The sequence below is a fragment of the Platichthys flesus genome, chromosome 1 (genome assembly GCF_949316205.1).
Source record: "Platichthys flesus chromosome 1, fPlaFle2.1, whole genome shotgun sequence".
NCBI lineage: Eukaryota > Metazoa > Chordata > Actinopteri > Pleuronectiformes > Pleuronectidae > Platichthys > Platichthys flesus.
In genome coordinates, this window is record NC_084945.1 from 21,170,416 (window position 1) to 21,190,884 (window position 20,469).

The following is a 20,469-nucleotide window of genomic DNA, read 5'->3' on the forward strand; positions in this document are numbered from 1 at the left end:
TGACTGTGGGCGGAAACAAACTCACAGTTGGTGGAGTGCAACTATATCCATAACATCCAAGATATTTTATCTTCATTTCTGGACAGTGGGAAAAAGTGGAGACGCGTGGACCATATTGAAATACAGTCTATGGCCTGCACAGTTTATTGAATTGAAACAGTTTTCACTCTGAATGCTGGTCCGGAATACTGATCATACTTTACTTCCTATAAAAAGACAAGAAAACACAAAAATGTGGTCTGATAATCTTATGTATCTGACAACATGATTTCTTAAGAGTTGTAATCCTTCAGATTTCAGTGCTGGTTGATAAGGTGACACCAATGGATACTATGGTAACATAACATGTGATTTAATACTACATGCAATGCTGCTGAAGCTGGTACTTTGTCAGACATACTGCTACAACAGAATAGTAACTGGTACATCTGTTTACAGAACAACCCCACAAACTAACTTTGTAGAGAAATTGTAGATAGAAGAAAAGATAACTCTGCTGAACCTACCACACAGATAGGTATTTACAGCATGTGAACGCATTGTGGCAATTACAGAAAAATAATAGTAAATTGTATAGAAATGGATTTGACGTCATGATAATCTAAAGGACTATAACTTAAATGTTGCCTTCTTTGTAATGTGCAGATAAGCTTTAGAGGTACAGCAGAAGAAGTTCAAATGTAACAGTAACGAAAACATTCCTTGGACAAATATTTGAACAAAAGTCATAAATTAAAACTTGCTTATGATCTCTGCCATCCACTTTTACAAACTGGACTTTGTGCCACCAACACAACATAAGCAATTTCGAGAATTATCTTATTTGTATTTATAGTAATATTTTCTTTTACCTCGGTGGGGAGTTATATAAAAAATAAATAAATAAATACAAATGTGCTTCCAAAATAATCAAGAGGTTGTTTAAAAAATAAAATTCTAAAATACTATTAAAACAGGTGTTAAAGAAAGTCTACTCTATTGTACTAGGATTATGTTATCTGCCAAATCATCATATAGGTTCATTTTCACATATAAAGAGGTATTTGTTACCTCTAAATAGGAAAATCTAATACTAATTTAATGAAAAGACAGCGAAGCTGTGAACATATTGGACAGGTCTGGAAACTGATGTGTCCCAATATTCTACAAGAATAGAATAAACTTTTATGTACTCAGAAGTCCATACTTCAGATAAAAAGTCAAATCGATGCATCTACCAACATCTGTCTGACAGCTGTGCGTGTACTGCCTTGCGTCCAGATGGGGGATGTATTGTGAGTCTGCGCCCCCTGTGCAGCCGCTCCTAGTTGGTCATGAGTAGATAGTGATGACCTCCCGACCTCCGCCTCTCACCAGCAGCACTCTCTCTAAGCCTTCGGTCAACACCTCCAAAAACTCCATATCTGAGGAAGCAGTTAAGGAAGTAAAACCCAAACAAACTATCATCTACTGTAGCTCATCATCTTTTACAAAACTGCGCACAACCCTCGGACAACTGTGGCTCAGGAGTTCAAAAGGGTATTCCACTAACCAGGAGGTCGGCAGCTTGATCCCAGTCTCCCCATTCCCCCTGCTGAAGTGTCCTTGGACAAGATACTGAACCCAACCTGCCCCTCTCAGCTGTCCTGCTAGTGACTGAATCATTTGTGAATGATGTGTGAATGAGTGAATATCAAAACTGACCTGAAAAGAGCTTTGAGTTGTCATCGAGACTAGAAAAGTATTATATAAATCATTTCATATTGGCAAAGGATACAGTTCTCATCTCCGTCCGTGTCTCGTGGCGGCCCCGGCATGTTGAGCAGCACTAATCGAGCATCATGGGACCTGTTGACTATCACCTCATTGAGCTTCACAGCTGTGTGCATTCGTCGCACATTGGACTGATCCCTGGAGTGCAGAAAGAGGGAGAGACTGAGTCAACTTTTTTGCATTATGTCTAAACCAGCTCTCACTTTGTTGAACTGAGAAAACCAGCAACAAGTGAACGGGAAAATGAGCCGAGAGGTTCTGCAACTCACGGTTTGAGGCTCATGAGTTCTCTGAAATTCTCAGGGGCATTGTTCCTGTTCCTCCTCTCAGCTTCACACTTCTCCTTTGTCCACGTCATCTGAACCTTCTCTGGAGGAGCCTCCACCACCTCCTCCTCCTCATCTGAGTACAGACTTCCCATTCGCACTAGAGAGTGTCTGTCTTTAATCAGCTGGGCCTGCAGAGGTTGATGGGAGAAGTATGTGGATTGGTTGTCAATACACTGTATGTAACCAACACTAATATCAATAACAGATGCTGAGCAGGTAATATTCACAAATTACAAAAAAAACAAGATAAAACTACATATAAATCCCACCTCTCTTTGTCTCTCTGCACTGGACAACCTCATCTGCCTCAACATCTGGGACCTCTGCTCCATCATTAATGTTCGCTCGTACGTGTATGCCGAGATGTCACTGTCGTGCTGAATTCATAATTTCAGTGGTTAATAAAACGGAAACATACCGTTGACATGGATGGTGTTGCAACACCAGTAAACAAATTCAGGTTTAAATATTTGAACACCACAAGAACATTTGTAGCATCCTGTGAACAACAAGAAACTAAATTTTGTCTTTCAATCAACATAATGTTTTTTATAACCAAGTTAAAAACAAGTCCTAAAGAGATACAAAATAATTTTCCCTTTTACTGCAATGGGTACAGGTATGTAAGAGGAGCCCTCACCATCTCCACCACCTCCACCTCAGCCTCTATTCTCAGCTGGTAAAGGAACGTGGCCAGATCTTTTTTCATCTGGATACTGTTGTCGTCCATCTGAGCCACAGTGAAGATGCGCATCATGCATTTCCTCCAAACCTTAAAAAAAAAAAAAATCAAACCATGTTGGTAAGATCTGCAGTATTTAATACATTACTTACGCAGAATATACGTTTAAAAAAGCTGATTTCTTCAAGATGGAAAGGTCAAAATTACAAAAATAAAAGACTGATCAAAAAGTATCTGAGTTTATAAATTAAAATTCACAATTTATATCTGAAATAAAAATCAACAAAGGCTTTAATGCTTTAACAAGCAAACATTTAACAAACTACTTGTAAAAATCCTTTATATTGGGAAAACTCCAAAATAGACAGGAAACACTGTCAACTCACTTTGTGCTGTTTTAGCAGGAAAGGCAGCAGCATTAGCATCCCGCCATCATGGACGATCCACCACACGTCAATGTTGCCGTCCGTGAAGCGCTCATGGTTGCTCGGGTAGAAAGAGACATTTTTGGGCACCATCAGAGCAAGGTGGGCAGCTGTGGTGCAGCGGACTGTGTCTACATAGAGATGAACATGGCAGAGACAGTAGTATTGTTTTTATATACTGGAACATATACATGAAAACTTATGCTGCGTCTCAGATCAAATTCTTTAGTGAGTTCACTTAATTGTAGAACACTATTTATGTGCTTTTAACAGGCTAGTGTTGGAACACAAGACTTGAGACACATCCAGAAAGTATATTCACAAGAGGTAATTCAGTTGCATGGTGATTTTGGAAATACAATCTTTCACTTATGTTATGTTCCATCTTCATTTACTCTGACATCGTAACAACAATAGAGATGCTTACACCTCTGCAGAAGTCTAACGAGTGTTACCTCTATATGGATTATCAAGATTATTGATATAGAACCTTAGTTGCAGAGATTCATTTGGGGTATGTAATTATTGAGCAGGAGCTTGGAAAAAGGGCCATATTGCAAATGCAGATTTAGTCATTCAAGTACTCATCATGTCAATGGTATTTCAGTGAGACTTACTGATAAAGGTTTTCCAGGCTCGAGGGTCCTCACTCTGCCTCCAGCGGTAGGGCCAGCCCATCACCACAGTGTTGTGCATCATGCCTCCGAGACCACAGGACTGGATCAGGTGCACGATGCCCTCACGCACCTTGGATGCCACCACAACTTGGCAGAAACCCTTGACCCGTTCAATATCCATCATATTCTTTATAGCCTGGCCAAGAAAGGAGGTTAGACTGATCGAAACAAGACGTAGGTGGACATATTTAACAGTTATGAAGAATATACACCTAATGCTTTTTAATGTCCAACATCTAACTCTAAACTCAGCTCTCCATCTTTGTTAAATCTAACTATAGTGACACTTTGGTAACAGGGAATAGCAGCTGACTGCATCTTTTAATAATTGTCACAAAAAGAAGAATACATTTAATTTGCCTAAATATCTCAAATGAAAATTCCTGCACCAAGTAATTTGACTGAGACAGCAGGAGAGCTGACCACATGCAAAGCACCCCTCTCTTGTTTTTACCTGTTCAGCCGCCTGCATCTCCCCATAACTGTCCAGGAAGTTGCCCTGGACAACAGAGCCCACGATGGTCAGACCCTTTCCGGCCTTCAGCTGCGAGGCGAAGGTGAGCAGTCGGGGGTATTTTACATGGAGATCCTCATCCAGCTTCAGCAGCACCAACAGCTGTGGTCTGCAGAGGAGTGAGGAGTGGATCACAGACAGTAAACATGAGACAAAGGACCAGGTCAATGAAATGTTTGCAAAGAATTAAGTCAGAATATAAAAATGCTGTGGTGGCAGCATAGATGCAAAGATATTCAAAAAAAGACAAACAAAATAAAGTCACTGTCAATTGAGGAACTGATGAAATGATGAGTTTCTGTCTGCTTGTTTACACATTCATTCACATACACTTATTGTTTACTGCTAGTGTTATCGTTAACAACATCTAATGAATATAGGTAATGAATGTGTACACATTCATATTTCTGGAAATACAATTCTACTATTTTTCGTAAAATACCTGCCGGGGTTACATGTTACTGCTTCTATCGCATTTAAGTGACATAATCAACTACATGTTCAAATACGTGCACTTAATGTGTAAGTTTATCACAGTTTCCTCCTGGACCTCTAGATGCCTTTTGACCTCTGAACGACTCAAGTCTTTGCTTATTATACTGCGGTATTGTGGTGTCATGCTACTGGAGCTGCCCAGCAAACACAATGATAATTAAAAAATGAGGAAAAAACTTCATTTGGCACTTGCTCCCCAAAAACTGTTTGAAATGTTTTGTTTGCAAACTACCAGATGAAAGTTATTTGGTGTGTGTCAGTATGGACTTAATGGATGGATTGTGGAGGACAGAATGAAACTGTCTAGCATATGAGGTACAGTCATAAAACAATGTTAATGACTCCTCTTGTGACTGGACACACGTATGTGAAAACACCTATGTTCCCATATGCCACTTAGTTCCTCAAATATGTTTGTGACATTCTGAGCATCTCCCGTAGGTGTAGCCGTATACCTCCAGTTCTTGGTGTGCGGGGGTCCGGCCTCCAGCCTCAGCAGGGCGTAGCGTGCGGCGCTAAGGGACAGTCCTCTGATACCATCGCCCCACTCCTTCTCTGCTCTGTTATTGTTTGTCAGTGAGAGAGACAGGAAGTGACACCGATGTGAGACATTAACTCAAACTGATCTCTTCTCGACCAGTATCCAATGTCCTCGTACATATCAAAATCCACTGTAAGTTAAAGGCACATACCCCTGGTACTCAATGTATTTGTAGATCATCCCAGCGATGCCCATGGCCACGATGGCGTAGTACCAGGAGGAGATGAACATTAGAGCCAGACACATGCTCATGCCAAGGAAGGACAGAGCCCTGTGGGTCACATAAACATTACCTGTATGCATACCAAGAGCACTAACATTATTTACATGTACGCACTAGGCATTAGTTTCATGAAGGTACTTGTAACATACAAGTTGGTCATTTGAATTCCTGAATTGGCGGAGATAGACCTGCACTGACCAGTGGTAATATTTAAACCTTGGCCTCCAGTTTGGGGTGCGTAACAGAGTCTGCACTGCACAGGCTAGGTTCACAAAGAGATAGCACATCAAGAAGAACCTGTTGAATAAAGACAAAGAGGGTATATATACATTTATATTCAAATCATCAAAATGACGCTTTCTAGAGGGGACATTTGACCTGTGTGCATGTTTGTGAGCTTACATGGAAAGAATAGGAGCCACCATATCCAGCGAGGCAATGAGGATACCCAGCTCTGCTATGAGCCCAGTCAGCAGCAGTGCCCATGTCGGCTCTCCGTTGCCCTTTCCATGACCAAAGACCTGGAACAAATCATTCACTATGCTTTACATGCTGCTATATGCAAATAACCTTTTTGAAATATATTCAAATATGTCTGCACATGCTAATAATATGTCCCAGTATAACACCTGCATAGATATTATGCTAACATATCCAAATCTTTTTGTATTTTGGAAATAACAATGCACGCTCTTGATCACATATTAGACAGTGTCAACCCACCCTGAGGAAAGGAATGATGTTGTCCTTGGCGATAGCCTGTAGAAGGCGGGGGGCTCCAGTGAGGGACTGCAGGCCGGCGCCGACCGTGGAGAAGAAGGAGCCGATCACAATAACCCACGGAGACGGCCAAGAGAGGGTCCCCACCACCAGGTTTTTTCTCACAGCGTCCCCAAATCTGCAAGGATTCATTTTAACATTGTTAAATTTGACTACTCACAAAAAGTGGCCTGATAATAATTGTTAGCTACAGTAAGACAGAAATGAACTTACTTGTCCCTTAGGACTACTCCCTCTATACAAGACCCAAACAGGACAACAGAACTAAAATCTGAATACAAGAGGTCAAGGAGCTGTAAATCACATTACATTACATGTCATTTGGCTGACGCTTTTTTCCAAAGCGACTTACAATTAGTACAATCAACATTTACGAGGGGCCATTTAGGGGTTAGGTATCTTGCCAAGGACACTTCGGCATGCAGATGGGGTAGAGTGTCATAAAGATTTAACTGAAATCAGTTTTCTACTCTTTGTCTTATTGTGCTCACTGGAATAAGGATACAAACAAGTGATGTAGTGGTAATGGCTAAAATAGTCCCCACAGGGATGGACTTCTGAGCATCTCGCAGATCACCAGATCTGTTGGAGCCTGCCATGATACCTACAAGAAAATATAGACAGAAACAAAGGACATTGTAAAACTGTCAAATGATGCCCCCTACTGGCTGGATCAGGGAGAGGTCCATATCTTTGCACCTGCACACCAATTTCACTTTGTTTTTATCACCTAATGTAAAAAATGTAATTTTATGGGTTTATCACAATGCATAAACCAATAGATGGGTATATTTTCAGAAATTATATTGCAACATATAGTAAACAATCTTTACACTCATGCCGTTACAACAATAATACTTATATAAACAGTTTTGTAAGTAATGACTTTGTCGTTATACCTGTGGCAGACGGGAAGAAGATCCCCACCAGAAGAGTGAATGATGTAGCGATGTCCGCTGACGCATACATGCCAAAGTTTTCCATGGTGCCGTGGGCGTCCACTGACTGAAGCCCCGCTTTCTCTAAGATCTCTCCTTTCTGCAGGTAGTTGCCCCACATGTTATCTAATAGGAAAACATGGAAACAAACCAGCATTACAGGTGAATACTAAATATGTGTCATCATGAAGCAGGATAAGAGTTTGGCATTTTATTTCCAGAGGTTAGAGACAACCCATTGAGTCAAAATGTTGATTATTGATTATCAAAAATATTATAAATTGTGGTATATGTGCAAACTTGCCATGAATCTGAGGTCCACTACTGTATCCTACCTCTCGTTTGAAATATTTATTGCAGCAGGAGAGGATATTTAAGAGTTTGGCATCTAGGCTCCATTGAATCTAGGCTCATCACTTCCCCAGATGTAATTACATCAGTATAAAGGGGAGTGATGAGCAAATATCTTCAACCCTACAGGTGGATGCTGGGGTGGTGGAGGAGCTAAAATCGACAGGCAGCGCCACTGACGCAGGGCAGCAGAGGCATTGACAAGCTAAAGGAGAGATGGGAAATATTTGCAGCTTAAATAGAACCTCAAATTGGGAGGGTGTGTATTATTGAGGGTTGTGGAGGGTGAGGCAAGTCACAGGACAGCTTGAATGTGCTGCCTGAACGAGCTCGCAGGATTAGCTCCATTACTCATATATTTGGATCATCAAGAGTCATATACATGATATTCACATGCTGAATATTTCAATCCCTGATAAAGTTAAAGTCCATTTACCACTGATAATCCCGCTGCCCAGTCCGGGGATGCCCTGTATCTCGGTTACATTGTTCTGGATGAAGTAGTCGTCACACTGAGCGCTGCTTATGTTTTCCGCCAAGCAGAACCTGTGCCACAGCTGACTGGGCACGCTGATGTTGCCCTCCATCACGGTCTTAGCGCACACGTCGAAGCGATCTCTCACCAAAGTCCTGTTTCCTAACATGCAGATCCTGCAGCGGTGACATGGACGAAACAGGGAAATGTTGCTATTTTGGTCAGAATTATTTCCACCATTATCATCATCATTATATCACTCTTCAGACACACAACCAAAGGTTAATTGACACCTACTGCTATTTATTTGAATAAATAAACAATCCATAAATTGGATTGTCATAGAAAAGTTATACTTGAAGATACAATAATAATAGGAACAACAATGCTATCAATAACACAAATAGTGCTAATATGAAACAGAAACATGTAGCCCGTAATGTGAAAAGAATCACTTCTTCAAAACGAATGCTCTCACAACCATAAATCTTTGTTAAGTTTTCAATAATTCACCGTCACATTATGTCGAACACACCTCCCCGGGCAGACCTACGTGAATTCTGGGGGATGAGTCATGGATTTGATTGCCCCGGCGTAGATGGAGACAATTGAGATAATGACACAGGCCAGGAAAAGAGAGGCCAGCTTGTTGACATATTTGACTCCCACAAAAACCACCACAGCCATCAGGATGAGGCAGATGGAACCGTAGACTCGCATGTTGTTCAGCATGGCACTGTCGTTACCCAGGGGGTCTGTGGCATGAAAGATGGCCGCCTGGGGGAACAGATATTTCTATATATAGAAAAAAGGACAGAAGATTTAGGTTAATGCATGTGTGTGCATTTAAACGTCCACACAAATGTGACCTGGAATGACATACTGAAGTACGACTTTAACACACTGACCAAGAAGATTTCAATGGCACCCAGTATGTACATGGCAGAAGCAAAGGTGGTGCCCAGATAGAAGCACAGTCCCACAGCTCCTCCGAACTCCGGGCCGAGGGAACGTGAGATCATGAAATAAGCTCCTCCAGCTACAAAAAAAAACCATCTGTTACATTCAGGAAGCCAATGAAAATGTAAAGTTTATCCCTGCAGTCCTTGAATTCAGTAGTGACTTTCTGCTGCCCCCAAGTGGAAAAATGTGGAATAGAAACATGAACATCTTATTTTAGCAGAAAATGTTATATTATTTGTGGTAATAATAAAATAGGTACATGATAATTGTAACATAATTTCTTTTTCGTTTTGAAACCTTTTCCCTAATTTCTATCTAGCTTTCTTTTTTGTTCTTTTCCCACTTACTAGGATTCTAACTACTCAGGCTGCGCAGCAACTAAGGGTTGTGAAGTAATACAGTTAAACGGAAAAAGCCCTGTGTAGTATTTGTCTACATGTGAACAGCTTACTGCTGAATTTTCTTTAATAGAGTGTTATTTAAAAAAAATATATGTAAGCATATGTAAGATGAAGGGGTTAATACAGAACAATTTCCAAGAATTACCTGGAACGACACCATTAGTAGCAATGGCACTCATTGATATGGCTGTGAGCATCGTCTGTGGAGCAAGGAGGAAAATATAAGAAGTTTCGAAAATGACACAAATGCAGACGTCACCGCAACTTGTGGGTATAACGTTAACTTGATCGAGCTGTGGCCAAGCCCAGCCTCTAACTAAAGGAGGACACATTCAGCATAAGTAGCTCTAGGTGATGAGAGCACACTCAGTAAAAAAAACACACACGTCAAAGCCACATTCTTTTGCCCTACATAGAGTCACTGCTGCTGCTTGTGAAACGGTGTGGATTTTATCGACTGATTTGGCAATAAAAGCTGGATTGTGTCCCACATTGTTGGTGGTGGATCGTGTGTGGGTGTGTGTGTGTGGGTGCGTGTGTGTACAGCATGTATGCGCATACTAACACAGGAGCAGCACATGAGAACAATCAGGAGGGACTGCATGATGCCAGCCATCCCGACGATCCACGTCAGCCGGAGAAAGAGAATGACACCGAAGATGTTCTGGAGACACGGCAGGTAGACTCCCATCATGGTGCCCATGTTGGGGGACTGATAGAAAGAGAGAGGGGGAGGGGTAGAGAGAGAGAGATTATTGAGCATGACATTTCCGGAAACAAGTGTATCGACCATTAGCATTGATTGATGTACTTTTTAAAGGTCATTCAATCGTGTTATCAGCCCTTTGCCTGTATCCAGCTCTTAAATGGGCACAGTGTGACTGCAGAGGGGGAAAAGGCAAAAGCAATCTGTCAACAAGTTCTAATAGAAGACTATAAATTGGATGGTGAGGCAGGGAGAGGGCTGGAGGAGGAGGATAAAGTTACTAAAACTGAAGAAAAACAGTCTCAAAGTGTTCCGCTGCTGTGGCCTAGCTCCTGACCTTGGGGGTCTTCCTACGTGAGGCCTCAGAGCTCTCCTCCTCCTCGTGCTCCTTGGCTCCCTGGATGATGTTGGTGTAGTTGACCAAGCGGCTGAGGAGGGAGGAAACCTTCGGCCGGATGTCCAGCTCTTCCTGAAGAAACAGGCAGGACACAAGTTATATTAATGAGTTTTGTTTTGGTCAGCTTTCAGACAGAAATATTGGAAAGTAAAACTAACCAACCTCAAACAAGGCCAGGTTCCTGTCGTAGAAGTCATTCTTCTTGCTTGCAGCGTCGGCGCTGTGGAAGAACGGACTGTCTTCTTTATGACTCCCATGTCCTGTTTTCCGAGAGAAATAAAATACTTAAGAGTAAGAAAAACCAATATGTTGTTTGCAAACAAACAATTTGACAATTTGAGGGCTCACTGGAGAGGTTGCCAATGCATCACAGGGTCAACATAGACAGACAGCCACTAACACTCACATTCACAAGATTTGAGTCAGAGGTGACAGAGCCAAGAACTGTCCCACCATGCCACCTCTCAACAGGAAACAGGCTGACTTCCTTTATATTATATGTTCATTAAAATAATAGGTAATACTTTTTAGAATAAAACTTCTCTTAGAATAACAACGACTATGAACTGATAATGATTTAGCAAAAAAGTCAACAATTTCATCCATAATCAATATTACATTTCTTTCAATACTTGTTCAATACTTGTAGTATTTGGTCAAATCCTGACCCAAATAAATGACTGTTTCATCTTTAAGATGACACTACTGATGAGTCCTTGATATTCAAAAAGACAAACATGGCTCCAATCGGTGTCGAAGATTTGAAGTAAAAAATAAAGTTAAATCACAAACAAACGAAAAAGGATTATGACCAGAATTAGAAAAAAGAGAAAAATCTATTTAATTTAAACGTCATGATAAACAAATATCTTAGTAATCAAACCAAACCTGCAGCTTTTCTATGATAAATCTCAATTAGGAGAAAAACAGCACATTTGTACAGTACTTAATAAAAGCAAAGGCGACAGGGACAATACAATTTTCTAGTACAACTCCAGTTCAATCAGCTTTTAATTGTCACTATTAATCATAAATTAACACACAGAGAAGCTGCAGTGAAAGGCCAAAAACAAACCAAAGCAAAGTTCAGGTGATAAACAAACAAATAATTAGATTTTACTCCCATTGACTTCTGCTTTGAAAGAAAGGAATCAATCAAGCTGAGTTGAGAACAGTGCCTGGTGAAATCATTGCACGCAAACTTTATAACACACATTCACAGCCACGCACAAAACCAATTACCTTGAAATGACCTAGCTTTGGTTTATTGGAGCATGTTAACTTCAACAGTGGCATCTGAAAAAGCCAATTTAATCCTGCAACAAAAACTCTGCCAATTTACCGATTGGGCATGAAGCAGAAACAAATTCTCCAATGTGGTGAAAATAAACCCATTTGCTGTCAGTGACGTGGTCGAGCACCTGTCCTCACTCACCTGCGCTGTGTGTCTCGCTGCAGCAGGTATCACTGTGGCTCAGCATAGCTACAGGGTGCTCTGTGTGCTGACTACAACAGAGCAACTCTGTGCTCCAGCCTGGTCAAACTGTCGATTACTATCCAGGACACCCAGTCAGCCCAGGGTGAGCACTCATTCAGGGACCTGATCTAACACAGAGTGTGGTGATGGGGGTGGGGAGTGGAGGGTACAGTGCTAACTTACACACACACACACACACACACACACACCCACACACACACACACACACACACACCAACAAACACATACACACACACACACACACACACAAGCGAGACACATGTCTGCTCATAGGGATATCAGAGCCTTGGGTTGGTGGTATCTCACAGAAATATAGTGTCTGTACTCCTTCACTGAGCAGTCTGGATGTTTAGTCTGGATATATCTGGATGTATCACTGACAAATTGTAGCTTTAAGCAAAACAATTATATTAACTTTTGAATGATAGTAGGTAACATGATGATGTTTGGTTTTTTTATTAACTGACGAAAGCATTTGTTTAAAAAATGTTGACAGGATGCAAAAAGCTCAGAATCAAAGGCTATCAAGTTATAGATATTCTTTAAATCCTTCCATCAATCCATCAGTATGAATTTAGAGGCTAAACGGATTATGTGTATTTCCAACCCCTAAAAAATAACACAGCTGGAGATTAGCGATGTCCGCGAAGATGAATTATGTCAGCACTGTTCTTGGCAGTCATTTTGCCATCAGTGGAGCGGGATAAAAAGGCAACATCTGTATTTGAAGCAACAATGAAGGGAGACAACCGAACAGGAGACAGGGGCACTGATTTAAAGAGACCTTTATTTATCTCTTCTATTCAAGTGGATGTTGTGAGAAACTCTCTGCTGACAGCTGACAGGAACTATAACTCAATCGCTGCCGCCTCAAACCCAGTTTCGTGTCCAACTTACCTTCGAAACTAATAAAGTTCACTTCAGAGTGGGCTGAGGAGACGGTGGGGGTTTGCTGTTAATAACCTCGCATTAAATGTCTAATTAAAAAGATGGAAGATAAGCCGGCCTGTTATGGAGGCAGGCAAGAGTCGTGCTGGGAGCACAGAACAGCAGCGAGGCTGTGCAGCGACGTGTCCCAACATTTCACCTTCATGCCCGCTCCAGAACAGCCACGAGATCAAAGAAGGTGTCTGCTGTCACACAAACACATTTACAGGAGGGTGTGTCCAACTTTTACTTTCTGCAGACTTTACCTTCAGGAGTGTGGGAATGAGCATTTAAGAATTTAGTAATACAGTATATTAGAACTCATCAACATGGCATTGATTTTGTTTAGGGTTTCTGTAGGTAAATCTGAGTTTCATTCAAAACCAGTCACTCTTGTAAAGTGAATGTTATTTTCAGTTAGGCAGTCAGGTGATCTGATTTTGGGCAAGATTTGGGGGCCGGACGCCTTCTTGTTTCTGTTTCTAGTTTCAGTTCATGTTTCGCAGGTAAACAATCCCACACTGTAAACAAACCCAAACTATAAAGACTATACAGCAAACTATCATAGGTTTGTCAACTGCATTTAAATTATAGGCTTGGTCCACCATAAAATGCAACAAAGCTCCAGAGCAATTGTTCCTACAGATTGCGTGTTAGTTGTTATGATATCTGTGTTTCTAAATGGATTAATTCCCTGTGAAGATGCTGGGCGGTTGAAAGTGCAAAGCTCACGACTTCAGAACACAAACAAGTTTCTCATGTCAAAGCTACAAAGACTAAATCAATATGACTCATGATGTGTCATAGGTCCAGCAAACAACTTCCAGAAAGCATCTCCTGCAGCGAGTCTTCAGGACCTTTCACCAAACAGGTCACAGAGTTCACTTGGTATAGATTGTAGAGTACTTGGCCAAGATGTGTGGAGCTTTCAACGAGTATATTTTTCAAAAGAACATAAAAAAAAAAAAAAATGTTCAAGAGAAAAAGAAACTTGACCCTAATGTGTCACTTTTCAAAGCCGATTAGACATGGAAAACAATATCGCTGTCCATTAAGTGCTCAGGGTTTGAGAAAGCCTCTTTGCTAAACTTCCTCTTTAATAAACATTTAAGACTTAATACTGAGGCACAGAAGTTGTGCGGCTTAGCTCTCTCTGCTGTGCAGTTAGTCGACAGGAATGTTGGATTGAATGCTGGTGTTTGGACGTGGTGTGTGCATCTCTTTGTGTGTCTGTGTATATGTGTGTGTGGGGTGGTCTTGGTATTTATCATGTTATGAGGACCTTGTTGTGTTTATATGCTTACCTTATGGGGACTCGTCATGTGTATAGGGATAAAAAGCAATTTTACATAATTCAGTAAGATTAAGGTGAGGGTGTGTTTAGTGGTTTAGGTAAAGTAGTAAGAGTGGTTAGATATGAATTGTGGTTAGGTTAAAGTTAGGTATAAATTAGTCATGGTTAAGATTAGGAACAAGGTTTTGGTGAGGCTGTCCACAATGAATGTAAGTCAACGCAAATAAGGATAGCTGCACAAACAGTAGCTTTGTGTGAGTGTGTGTGTATGAGTAAGAGATAGAGACAGTGAAAGAGACTTTATGTACATCTCCTCTGCTTCTCCCTAGCCTGTGGCAAAGAGCAGTTTAATTTAGTTGCAGCTATAGGCCTGTGTTAGCTGTAATGGTCGTGTTTCATGCAGGGAGGTATCAGCACGGCGCAGAGAGATGCTAACCTGCTGAGCCGTGCAGCAAAACATATTAACACTGATGTGCGCTAATGATGAGAAAAGGACGGCAGCTCAGTCTGATTGCCTCAGGGGGTGAAGGTGGGCGGAAAGAGGTGATCGTGCAACAGACTTTCAGAAAAACACAAATTAACTAAATGGGCATGTCAAAGGGTTTAACACTAAGGACTGACTGAACCCAAAGTGTGATCTGAACAGGAGGATTTATCTGGAAAAACAGTTTAATGCAATAAAGTGAAGGCCTTAAGCTGTATAGACAAGCAGACAAGCTGATTTGTGTGAAAGTTACTTGTAGATACATTACAAGGTGTACCCTACAGTGTATGGTACAAATGCAATGACTGAATGTGAACAGATGTATGTGCAGAAATGGGAGCTGGGAAATTAGGTGCTGCACAAAACATTTTGTTGTACAAATTTTGCATTGACAATAAAGCTTATTAAAGTTTTGCCTTGTCTATAACTGTGACCATGAACAGCATACAAACATGCACTTTATATATTCTTTAGTAACATCAGTTATTGTTCAAATAATAGAGTGTGCTGTATCTAAGTGCCAGCAGGAACCGGTCATGTCCACAGAACAAGCATAATGCGTTTTTAACAGTTTTTTCAACTTCAAAAAGTAATAAATGTAGCACCCCCTTACTGTTGATGTTACTTGTTCTATTATAATAACTTGAGGCATAGTGCACACAAACCTTGTGAATGGCTGAAGTAACACAAAACTATAACATTGAAAATACTACAATTTGCCAACAGTCTCAACATCAATATTTTCTGTTACACTCTTGCGAATGATTTTTTTAAGAAAGTGTCAATTCTGTCAAAATGTTTTCACCACGGGTCCATGAAAATCATTGTAATTATCATTTATCCATGTACATTAAAGTATTTTTGTTTATCCATGTTTTGCTGTGTTTGTAGTGTATTGACATCTGTGAAGTCTCTGGCAATGAAGAAGACCCTGCTAATAGAACATTGGAAAAATACTTGCCTCAAATCACTTGGAAGGAAATGAGCAGAATAAAGAAGTCAAAACAGTTGCATCGTAAGAAATGTTTAACAAATCTTTGCAATTATATTTACAGAAAATGACTTACTGTAAATCTTGAACAGTTAAGGGTTGTGTGTGTGTATATGTTTGTGTATGTTTGTCTACGGCTATCAGAACGTGTTCCAACCCCATCATTGCCTCTACATTTCTGCCGCCCCACAATGTTTGTCTGTTATCCATGTGGCATGCCAGACAGCATGACAGGAATGGCCGCCCAGAATTAGAGAGAAAAATGCACAGCCGCATTCTCAGAATCCTCCACCCATTACACAAGGTCCTCTCCACCTGTCTGGTTTAAGGTCAGTACAAAAGCCACGTTTTAGGTGGTTTTCTATTGTTGCTGTATTGTATTCATTACACTAAAAGAAGAAATGTGACTAGTGAATTGATTTCAGGATCAAGTTGTCCCTTGTAGGAGGAAACCCACAGAAATGTTCTCAGCTCAAATAATCCCACTGTTTGGCAACCTTCCAGCACCAAATGGCACTCAAACAAAGTTAGAGATTAGCTTGGGATCGTAAAGCAGCATTTAGCAGCTAAAGACCCAGATGTTATTCTCCAGTTGGTGGGGACCAAAGCAGAGATGCAATTTAGCAAGAAACCGTTTGCTTATACATTCCCTTTAACAACTTTATTTAAAGTAGCAGTGTGTAATATTTAGCGGCATATAGTGGTGAAGTTGCATATAACAACTAACTAAAAACCCTGGGTTCACTCTCCTCCTCCAGGCATGTAGGAAAATGTATCATCTAACATAAACATGCAAAGGTCGCTCTCAACTCTCTACCCTACAGTAGAAACCTGGCAGTGCAACATGGCAGAATATATGGAAGAGGATTGGCTCCAGATGAAGATAAAAAGAGCACAATGCAAGACAACAAAGGCAAAATCAATCTTGGTTTCAGGTTATTAAACACAAATCAAAACAAATTATTATTATAGTTTTCTTAACTTCTGCCAATAGATTCCACTGACTCCTACACCCTGGACCTGAAAGATGTCAATGTTGTGTTTACAGCTTGTTCCACTGCCCTCAAGCGGCCACTAAATGAATTAATACAGATTTAAAACAAACAAAATCTCATGAAGCTCAAGGGATGAATCTATAAATATTATTGTGAAAATGCATTCGGGGAACACATGCGTGTCTATGCTTGAAGGGCTGGATATTTGTGGGTTATTATAGATAACATAAAATATCTTACTCACGTTTACTTTATTTAGTGTGTGGACATTTTGTTGGCTTGCCTGGACTAAGAGCACTTAAACAGCAGTAAAGGAGAGAAAATATGGTCTGTTATTCACTTTTCCTCTTAGATTTATGAGGGTTTTAAAAATCTTTGACAATAACACAAAAATAGTATGATTTTACAATCGTTCATGAAAGGCATCATGAAAACTGATGATCTTTAAAAAAGCTACTATAATTTTAACATAACTCCACAAATGTCCATTTCTTTCAACGGATACTTTCTGAGTAATGAAAAACGAGTTGGAGCACATGAACAGAAAGGTGCAGGTTGTTTCAGGTTAGTCCCTCTTGCTCAGGAGTGCAGAGCTCCTTCAATGAGCACAGTGTTCAGTCTGGTCCTGTGCTGAACAGAGCTGAGTTCACAGCCTGAGACAGACTCGCACTGTGTCATTCTCTCCATGCTGCAATGTCATGCTGCTGCTTAGACACACATGTGCCACGCTCACAAACCCACCACTCCCATGATGAAATCATCTAGGACACGCAGCCACTTTTAGACTTTTACCCATGGGACTACTTCCCCACCCAACCTTTCCCCCCTTATTTCCAACTCTGACATTCCACCAACTACCAGTTTAGTCTCTGAAACATAATGGAATCCAACTGCGTGGACTCTCCACATTCATCACAGACTTGCTTCTTCCTCCATCTCACCATGTCCAACATACACACATCCTTGCAACTGTCCACTAAATGTTTTGGTTGTTGTTGTTCTCGGACTACAGGAAGTGCTCCTCGGGTGGGATGGAGCGAGTTGTGACAGCAGGAAGACAGGGGAGAGAGCAGCAGCAGGCCTGTAGGAAAAACTCACCCAGAAACCTTGCAGGGTTATTTTAGGACATCTGTTTTTCTCCCTCTGTCATCAAAGCTTTTTAAAGGGGCATGGTCCAAAGTTCTGCTCCGACCACATGTGAGCCACTGCTCACATGTGCTCTGAAGGCTGTCATGCATGCACTCCCGGTTGCTGGCCTCTGGAATAATACGGAGGATTTGTTGCTGTTGTGAAGGCATCTGCGCAGAAAACCTTGTGCTGTGATGTGCATGTGTGAAAGGCAAACTTGAAATTCTTCTGATTTTACCCAGAGGTTATGTCTGAAAATTGCTCTAGATGAGTCTTCAGCCTTGGACTTATGACCTATCTGATGTTATTCAGTAGTAAAGAGCGAATACTGCTTGACAGTTTCCAATATTTAAATGAATGGCCTCTCAGTTTGTAGCTTGTGCCCAGCCCAGCCTTCTGTTTGCCTGCCTAAGCGTGGGTGCTTCATTTGAAGACCACACCTACATGTAGGCACGTCCTGAAAAAAGAAAAAACAGAAGAACACTCAAGTTGGTTATAAAAACAACTCCCAACTTGGTTGTCTAGCTCAGCCCACACAAATCAGTGCTGCGTGCCCTCACATTATCCAACCAAGCAGCTCCAAACCTCCTCGCTCCTCTCCTCGTTTGCCCTCCGTCCTCTTTCTGATCCCCCCCTTTTTTTTTTCCTGACGCTGAAACAGTGGAGCCACAAGAGAGTCACACAGTGAAACAAGTACAGGCAGAGGAGTTCCTGTGTTATTGAGCAGCCAATCTTCTGTGAAAGGAAATCCACCCTGGCACAAAAGAGAACTCAATCTTTTGTTGCGGGAAACCACTTGAGGCCCTTTTTTCTTGTTGCAACAGTGGTGTGAGCCCCTCCCTTACCCAGCCCCACAGCCCTGTTGTGTCTCTCCCACACGGTTCTCAACCCTTTCATTGATTTCACTTTCTGTCCAACAGTTTATTTTTTTAAAGCTTAGGAAAAGAAAATTCAAAACCATAAAAGAAATGATGTACCTAAAGTGAGCTGTCAAAAACAGACCTGTCTGCCGTGGGAAAACTGCTTTCTGACCCTGAGGGATTGCCATGGTAACCATACAACCAGCTGTTCAGGAGGCTCTCCGGATAAAGCAAGCCTCTCCATGCTGTGTTGGGTTCAACTCATAAACTAGAACTTTTAGGACGTATTCGTCCAGCTTCAAAACCTCCACGTTAGATACTTTGAGTTTCTGAGTTAAGCGATGAAATGTGAAGTTGTGGGACTCACCGTCAGAGCTGACAGTATCATGATGATCATGGTTTTCCTGCCCAGTATTCCTGTAATCCACCCAGTTGATCCCCTCCAGGCTGTCGTGGCTGGACTGAGCGAGGTCCTTCACTGGCACCACAGTGAAGTGAGGCATGTTCTCATCACTCTCCTCTGCGTCCACAGCTCACACTCAACATAGCAGGCTAGCTGTTAGCCCGCTCAAGCTCAACTCCCACTAATGGCAACTACATTCCACTACACTGCGCTCACTTCCTCTGAAGGATATTATCATATTCCCCACCCACAGGACAGCCCCTTTGTGTGTGTGAACAGCTCGGGCACGGAGGTCTCTGGGATGCTTCTGGAAATACACACACACAAACACACACACAAACAAACACACACACACGTGTGTGCTTCAACCTAAGTGAGACATAATACAGTCCCTAGCATTTGACCATAGCCATCCAAACTAAATGCCTAACCTTAACCCTAATTCTAACCCTAAAACCAAGTCTCAACCCTCAGTCAGCCCATTGAAAAAGTTAGCGCCTGTCAAATTGTCCTCACTTTCCAAAATGTCCTTACTCTGTAGGGTCAATGCTTAAAATGGTCCTCACAAAGTACAGGAACGACACAGCGAGAGAGCGGGAGAGTGCATGGTGACCCCCCCCCCTCTCTGATGTCTGTGTCAAACTGACAGGAAAGCAAAGTAAAGCTCATCGGTTCAAGGTTCACACAGACAGACCTCTGTGAGAGTGAACATTTGCCAAAACACACAAACACACACACACACACGTGGCAGTTTTGAAGAAAAGAAAATTGAAATTACCTTGGAGAAGAAGAAATAAAGGGAATGGGATGTAAAGGCTCTGACCTCGTGATCAATCACAACTTTTTCAACATTTGCCTTGTCATCTATTAAGTGACAGCACATGGATGTTAGGTGTAATATATGATTTATTTGTGAGGGTTTACAGCTGTTGAAGCTGTGAAGAAAGGCCCCGCAGTGAATGACAGTAACATTACTCTCAGAGGGTGACGGTGACCCTCCTCTTTCCAGGAACAGTAGCTGCACTGAAACCATTAAAGCAGCTGATTAAAGGCTACGTCAAAAGGCTGTTATTAGGAGTCCTGTTTGAGGCCGTCTGACATGCTGCTTCTGCCCCTTTTGGATTGAAGAGACTTTGTAAACTAATGTGACTATCACAGCTTTTTCCCTTGTTTTAGAAATGTCCATTTGAAGTCAAAAAACATTGGAAAATAATTCAAAAAGGACTGGAGTGTAATTCGC

General features: G+C 41.4%; 1 protein-coding gene across 1 annotated transcript; it reads right to left on the reverse strand.

The window, feature by feature from the left end:
• Positions 1-115: 115 nt before the first annotated feature.
• slc12a4 (solute carrier family 12 member 4) lies at positions 116-19,764 on the reverse strand. Its single transcript, XM_062388786.1, has 24 exons — positions 19,194-19,764; positions 10,812-10,909; positions 10,590-10,721; positions 10,112-10,258; positions 9,692-9,746; positions 9,091-9,221; positions 8,736-8,977; positions 8,144-8,358; positions 7,318-7,482; positions 6,924-7,022; positions 6,632-6,689; positions 6,362-6,536; positions 6,041-6,159; positions 5,837-5,935; positions 5,567-5,686; positions 5,330-5,434; positions 4,320-4,488; positions 3,806-4,001; positions 3,150-3,319; positions 2,722-2,853; positions 2,351-2,458; positions 2,022-2,209; positions 1,757-1,890; positions 116-1,403 (listed from the first exon to the last, which is right to left on the reverse strand). The coding sequence occupies exons 1-24, from the start codon at positions 19,327-19,329 to the stop codon at positions 1,312-1,314; spliced, it is 3,285 nt and encodes a 1,094-aa protein (XP_062244770.1). The 5' UTR covers positions 19,330-19,764; the 3' UTR covers positions 116-1,311.
• Positions 19,765-20,469: the final 705 nt, after the last annotated feature.